This window comes from Antrostomus carolinensis, unplaced genomic scaffold (assembly GCF_000700745.2).
Source record: "Antrostomus carolinensis isolate BGI_N321 unplaced genomic scaffold, ASM70074v2 scaffold29048, whole genome shotgun sequence".
NCBI lineage: Eukaryota > Metazoa > Chordata > Aves > Caprimulgiformes > Caprimulgidae > Antrostomus > Antrostomus carolinensis.
In genome coordinates, this window is record NW_010331354.1 from 17,608 (window position 1) to 24,511 (window position 6,904).

At 54.4% G+C, this 6,904-nt stretch overlaps 1 protein-coding gene across 1 annotated transcript in view; it reads left to right on the forward strand.

Moving 5' to 3' along the window:
* Positions 1–1,764: 1,764 nt before the first annotated feature.
* Positions 1,765–6,904, forward strand: part of TMEM63C (transmembrane protein 63C) — a 12,203-nt gene continuing 7,063 nt past the window's right edge. The window contains exons 1-6 of the mRNA XM_010173194.1: positions 1,765–1,962; positions 2,361–2,440; positions 3,566–3,653; positions 5,914–5,951; positions 6,364–6,506; positions 6,818–6,869. Coding sequence (XP_010171496.1) covers positions 1,765–1,962; positions 2,361–2,440; positions 3,566–3,653; positions 5,914–5,951; positions 6,364–6,506; positions 6,818–6,869 — 599 coding nt within the window. The remainder of the gene's footprint in view (positions 1,963–2,360; positions 2,441–3,565; positions 3,654–5,913; positions 5,952–6,363; positions 6,507–6,817; positions 6,870–6,904) is intronic.

Sequence of the window (6,904 nt, forward strand, 5' to 3'; positions counted from 1 at the left end):
CCTCTTCCTCCATGCTGTCCCTGTGGGCTGTGAGTATGGTGCAGCAGGGATCAGCTGTCGCTGGGTGAATGCAGGGGCTGCAGCAGGGTCCCAGTTGTGACTGGAATACAAATGAAAAGGAGGGAGAGGAATGAATGCCCGGTGGCTTGAATCCAGAGCTCACAGGAGTACATGTTAATAAGCTGAAGTTTATTAACGTGGGCTTTGCACTGGCCACAATATACTGCATCAGCATGTCTGCCAGGCAAGGCACTTGTATAACTCCTTATAAACTTGTCAGGAGCACAAGTCTCCAAGAAGAGGGATGCAGAATAACTGCAGCTGGAAGGGTCCCCTTGGAGGTTATCTGATAAAAGCCCTTGCTCTGGACCAGGCCAATTTCAAAATTATATTTGGTTGCTCAAGGCCTCCAAAAACAATGCTTCTTTGTCTATCTGTTACCCCACACACTGGTAACCTCAGTCTTTCCCCAAGCAGGGTCTTCAGCCCTCTGGATTTATCTACCTAGAAAGTACTAGATGTCCTAACTCAAGGCGTTTTCAGAAGAGACATTAAGGAGCCAACCTGGTTGCCATTTTGAAAACCCCCCAACAGCCTATTAGTTGTGAAAGCACTCTAAAGACCTCCTGCTGTCCCAGGGTGCCTCTCACCCTGGCTATGTAGTTGGTCTCACCAGTCATAGCTGTCCTCCTCTGAAAGCCACGCAGCTCCCCAGGCACCAGGAGCAGCTGGCTCAAGGTGCTGGTGGGGTCTGCAAGGCACAGACAAATGGCAAGCACATGAGGAGAAGAGACCCTGTTGTCCCCACTGCGTGTTTGTTAGTATTTGCTGTGCTGGTTCCCTCTCCTCCTGTCCTGGTGAGTGCAGCAGCCATTCAGTGCCATCTTGGCATGCAGATCTGTGGCACCCCTGTGAGTAACAGCCATGCTGGCTGCTGTAGGATGCTTGTTCCCAAGGGTCCCAGGCACTGCAGGTTTGGAGAGGATCCTCTCCTACCTAAAGCATGGCAGCAGGAAAGGTTTTGGAAACAAATCACAGTCTTGGCCATTAATGGCCTTTAAGTGTTTCCTACCAGTGAGGACTGTAGCCTGCAGTATCTGCTCCAGGGGAAGTTGGGGGAAGCCTGGCATTTAGGGTTTTGAGAAGCTGGTTCTTCTGAAGACATCAATATGTCTTGGAAGGAGCAGTTCTACTCTGATGGAGAGATAGAAGGGAGGTCCCACAACTCCTGAGTTGCATAGATTGTGATGCTGGAGAAGGGAGGGCTTAGGGTTGTTCCACATGCATTAGATGTCTGTCTGTGGGGACCAAAGCAAGCACAGTCCCAGCAGCCCAGTTGTTAACATCATCATTGCTCTTATTCTCAGAAACTCAAGCAAATGCTTTGGCTCCTCATTCCTGCCTGCTGATCGCACCAGGGTGGCCATGACTCAACCCAACTTCCAGAACTGAGGGGCAGAGGTAGTGAGAGACCTGTCTCAGGTATGCCAGATGACAACCAAATGGCATGGGGTTTAATGGGATGGGGAAGGGGTATGAGGTAGCTGTGAGATTTCTTCAGCAAACTCCATTGCCCTGTGTCCCACAGCTCCTCCCTGGGAGAAACTCCAAGGTCACCAGCCAGTACTCTCCCCTCCCTGCCCTTAGTGAGCTTCTCAGAGCTCGCTGGAGGACCTGGAACAGCCACGACCCGTTTTCAGGCAAAGGCTTCTCCATCTGCACCCCCGCCCCTGTGTTGCAGGGTGAGGCCCCACGACAGCGGCGATGGAGAGTGTGTACTCGGCAGAGCCAGCGCCTGACGGTGCCAGACCCACCTCGCTGGATGTGCTCAGCTTCCTGGACACCCTGGTGAACAGCACGGAGGAGCAATGCTTCAGCGCCCGCTCCCGCAGCACCGTCCTGGAAGGGCTGCCGTTCGGTGGCGTGCCCACCGTGCTCGCCATCAACTTCATCCTCTGGCTGGTGAGCAGGCCAGGAGGGAGCCACGTCCACGGGCGCCGCAGCCCCCGGCTGTGGTGTCAGAGTCTCGTTGTGAGCACGGGCGGGGTGTGGGGTGTGTGTGTTCTGGGTGTGCTGGCAGCCGCACACAAGTGCAGCCGGCGTGCTGGTACACCTGGCTGATTGGGGGAACAGACGTGAGTGCAGGGGACCAAGAGCTTTGTCCACATCATGGTGGGCAGCAGGTAGCTCTTGAGTAGCACTGGTGAGATAGATCATGGACCAGAAGCAGTTTGACTTGAGGCTAGAGTTTTGCATGAGCTTGGGCTCATGAGTGAGAAAACAGGAGGGATCTGAGGAGACCCCATGGGGCGAGACCCTGTGGAAAAACCCTTCGCCTTTCCTCTTCTCTTTTCTTCCAGCTTCTCCTCCTGATCTTCTCCTGCCTTCGGAAAGCAGCTTGGGACTATGGGCGCCTGGCACTGCTGATGGACAATGATAGGTGAGGAGAATGCAAGGCCACAGTGGGTGATGGCTCCAGCCTCATCAAGAGGGCTGGCAGGATGGCCAGCACTGCTGGAGGGCCCATGGAGATCAGCAGATGTTCCTGTCCCTCCTTCCCACTGGGAATGGCCTGGCTGCCCTTGCCCGTGGCAGCACAGGCACTGTCTGCTGCAGGGAGAGGGAAAGCCCAGGGTAGCTTTGACTCCCTCTTGCAGGCACTGTCTGGTGATGGTGCTCTCGGTGACAGGGAGGGCACTGTCCTGGGAAGGGCAGAGACCCAAGAGCTGCTTTTGAGTGGGGACTGAGCTGCTGCCTCTCCCCTTGCTGCTCTCTCGGGATGAGCAGGGCTGGCTGGCAGAGGCAGAGAGACATGCAGCAGTAACACTGTTCCTCGTGTCACCAAGACAGCTTGCCTGGCCCATCCTTTGGGCTAGGTGCAGAATCCCACAAACAATACCGGTGTCCTGGTGAAAGCAGAGCCCAGACCAGATTTCCAGGCAGGCTGTGCTGCCTGCAGCTGCCTCCCTGCCTGCCAGAGCACGGCTCGCCCCAGGCAGCAAAGCATCTTTCTTTGCACAAGTGGGTGCACACAGGAGGGGTCTCTGGCAGACTGGGCAGCCCACAGGAGCAGACTCTGTAAAAGGCCCTCTCCTGTCTTCTCCCCTCTCCTGCTCCTCAGGCTCTGGAGCTGAGTCTGGCAATGAACAGGTAGTGTTTCCCTTCACCAGGGAGATCAAAGGGGCAATCAAGACTTAAAATGCAAGTTCTGATTACATTCCTTTTCACTGTGATACCATTTGAGAGGGCTGAAGCCAGTGGAATAGAAGAAATCTGATTCAGCAGCCCCTTGTCCTGGAGCTAAGGCAAATTGTCCATGAGCCACTCCACCGTGGCTGAGGGCCACAGAGAAGCTGCAGGGACTTGTCAGCACGGAGGCAGCAAGATGCAGCCCCTGCCCTGAGTCCAGTGGTAGTCGCTGGTCCAGCCCCAGTGCAGGATGTGGGGAGGGGGGAGGCATTTCCTGGGCTGCTGTCCTTGGAGAAGCTTCTCTGAGGATGCTCATCCTCTCTCATCTGCTGCTTCTCTCCTATGTCACTGCTCTGCTCCTGCACTTGCTGCAAAGTTTAACATCACTTTTCTACGGAGAGCAAAGCGAGAAGGAAAAGTCCCCATCAGAGAACAGCCCCCTGGATGCCGACAACAAGGACGTGGTGAGTGCTGGTGGCTATGGCAGCAGCCCAGACTGTGCTCCTCCTGGCCCAGCCTGCCCTGCTCATCACCAGAAACACAAGTCAGAAGTTAAATGGGAGAAATTAAACTCTCTAGTGTAGGATTTCCTGCTTAACACCCTTTAGCAGCAGGGTGTTCCTGGGAAAGCTGGAGGGTTTCTTTGTCCTGGCTTGTTTTGAGGTGTCTTCCTTGAACGGTAGCTCAGAGGGGATGCTCCTGCCAGGGCAAGTTTCTCCTGGCTGCGTGGCTGTCCCTGGCATCAGGGACCTAGTCAGATGCATGGCCAGAGCCTTGCTGTGTGCCTGCAGGGACCTTTGAGGTCCTGGCAGGACAGAGTCCCCTGGATCACACCTCCACCTCTGCCTGCATGGTGGGCTGCAGGGTCTTTAAAGTAATCTTTTGTTTCTCTCTGCCACACCACGCACAAAGCAGGCTTTGCTTTTGCACAGACAGACATATTTTACTGTCTGTTTCTTTTTCTTTTTTGGCAGCAAATGCTCAAAAATCAGTCACTGGTGTGACTATGAAAAAATGACAGGACTTATTAAAAATAACCAGGCAGGAAAGGTAAAGAAGCAAAATCCTTGCAGAAGGTTGCAGGAGGGCTGTTTAAAGACTCAGTTCCAGATGTTCTGGGCAAATGTATATTGCTCATCAAAAAGCAAGTGAGAAAGACCACAGGGAAAGCCAGCACAGCTAAAGAGCAGATTAAGGGAGATTATTAGAAGTAAGAAGACATCCTTTTAAAAATCAAGCTGTTCCCAGATGAGGAAGATCTAAACTCTACCAGGTTAGATGTAAAATACACTAAGAGGGGGAGAAGAGTGGTTTTTGAGGAGAAATTTGTAGAGAGCATAAAAGCAAGTGCTGGATTTTTCTTCACACATCAGGAACAGGAAACCTGCCAGAGGTTTTGTAGAACTGATACGTGTTGAAGATAGAAAACACTTGCTGGAGAAGGTGAGAATGTGAAAGGAGAGCTAAATAAAGTTTTGATGCCTGTATCCAGTGAGGAGGAGCTTGACCAAATTCCTGCCTGGGAGCCCTTCTCTGTGGGGAAGCACCAGAGCATCCCTCCAGCAACAGGGTTTGAGGATAAGTTTGCAATAAAAGCAGCCTAACAAATTCCTGTTGCCATCACAAATTCCTGAGAGCAGGCTTAGGACTTCTCACTCACCCTCAGACAAATAGCCACGCTATTGTTTGCAGCGTGCAACCTCTCACCTGCACGTGAGGATCCTAGAGAGTAGAGAATCAGCTGATAAATGCTGTTTTTTCAGGAGGTTTCTGGAAAACCCGATAAATTGCAGCCCAGAGAGCTTGGGTTCTGCATGGACAACCTCCTAGACATGGTTCTCCAGGAGCAGAGCCCCAGAGTGGGGTGTAGGAAGGGAGTCAGCCTGGCTGTGCTAAGGGGGTATCTGGCCCCTGCGGAGCTGTCAGGGGTGTGGGGATGCCTGCACTGCCAAAGCCTCCTGTTGTGGTTGATCAGCTGAAGCTGAGCTGTGGGGTAGGAGGGAAGGTCCTGGCATGGGTAGAGCCAGGGGATGGAGCAAAGGAAAAAGTCACCAGCTCTCATGAGGCAGGGTAAGAGAGTCCCACAGGGGGCTGCCTGGGGTCCCTACCATCCAAGGTCAGCGTAAACCCTCCAGGAAGGGGTGAAGAGGGGAGGCCAGATGGCTGAGTGTTCTTCAGTACAGCCATGACCAGGAGGACTACATCGGCATCATGAACTCACATGGACTCTGCTATCGGTAAAACATAAAATAATGCATAGGGGAGAAAAACCCTAACACAGCGTACGCAGTGACAGGGAATGGGCTATGACACACCATGTTACCTTGTCCTGTGTCACTCCACAGCAGTGCCAGCTCAGCACTCAGTAGTGGTCAAAAAAGTGCATTGTGTGTTGGGGGCTGTCAGGGAAGGGGCAGAGGAGGGAGTAGCTGGAAGGCAGGAGCCTGTGTTACAGAGGTATCCGGTGACTCCCACTGCTCCCGAGGCAGCTGCCTTTGCCACCACTGCAGACAAGCCACTGGGCTGCCTCGGGCGCTGCCTCCATTTGCTCAGCCCCAGAGCCCCACTGAGCATCGCTGGGCTGCCTCGGGCGCTGCCTCCATTTGCTCAGCCCCAGAGCCCCAGGCACTGTACCTGTGTTCCCAGCCTATGTCATGTCCCAGCTCCTCACTGGGGAGGTGGAGGTGGTCACCCTCAACTCATCCTGATTCTTTTCCCCTCCAGGGATTCTGCTCCTGGCTCATTTCTATCTACCAGATGAAGTAAGTGTGTGTCCTCAGTTGTGCCCTACTGCTGCTTGCCCCTGGGGATCCAGTGCGCACAGGTGGTGGCCCATCACTCAGAGCTGCTGGGACCAGTGGTGGAGGAGAATCCTCTTAAAACATCCTCCCCAGAGAGAGAGCAGAGGGCTCATCTCTGTGTTTTCTCCTGGTCCCTGGATCCTGTCCTAAAGAAAAGGGCTTCAACCTCTTCTGGTAGGAGCTGGTCCTATAATGGGATGGCAGCCTGAGGGCTGCTTGTGTCCCTCATTCCCTCTGTGCCCAAATCCCATGTGCCACAGGGAGGATGCCATGAGTTGGTGTGGGTTGTGTGAGGCCTGAGCAGCCAGTGTCCCCAGGGCAGGAGGTGATGGGGAGGCAGCACCAGTGCTCACCCCACCTGCCTGTTCCCTAGGGACGAGGAGATTCAGAGCAAGTGTGGGATCGATGCCACCACCTACCTCTCCTTCCAGCGGCACCTCCTCGTCCTGCTGATGCTGGTCTGTGTGCTCTCCGTGGCTGTCATCCTGCCTGTCAACTTCTCAGGGGACCTCCTGGGTAGGTGCTTCCCCAGTCAGAAGATGGCTCAGGAGTGCGATACAGGCTTTCTCAGCCTTGGGGCAAGCGCTGTGCCAGTGGGGCAGAGGGCAGAAGCAGCCCTCCATCAGGAACCCCCATGTGAGCAGGAACTCACCATCAGCTGTGGGACAGAGGAACGCAAGAGGCAGAGAGCTTCAGGGCAGCGGGGGCTTGGTGGGGACCTGGGAGATGGAAAAGAAGGGAGAAAAGACCAGAGCCACTAACTGTGAGCATGGACATGCACACCACACTGGTTTCCCTAACCCCCCACTTCTTCTCTTCCCCTGCAGGACACAATCCCACCCATTTCGGCCGAACAACCATCGCCAACATCCCGACACAGTATGTGGCTTCCGTGTCCGGGGGGGGGCCTGTGG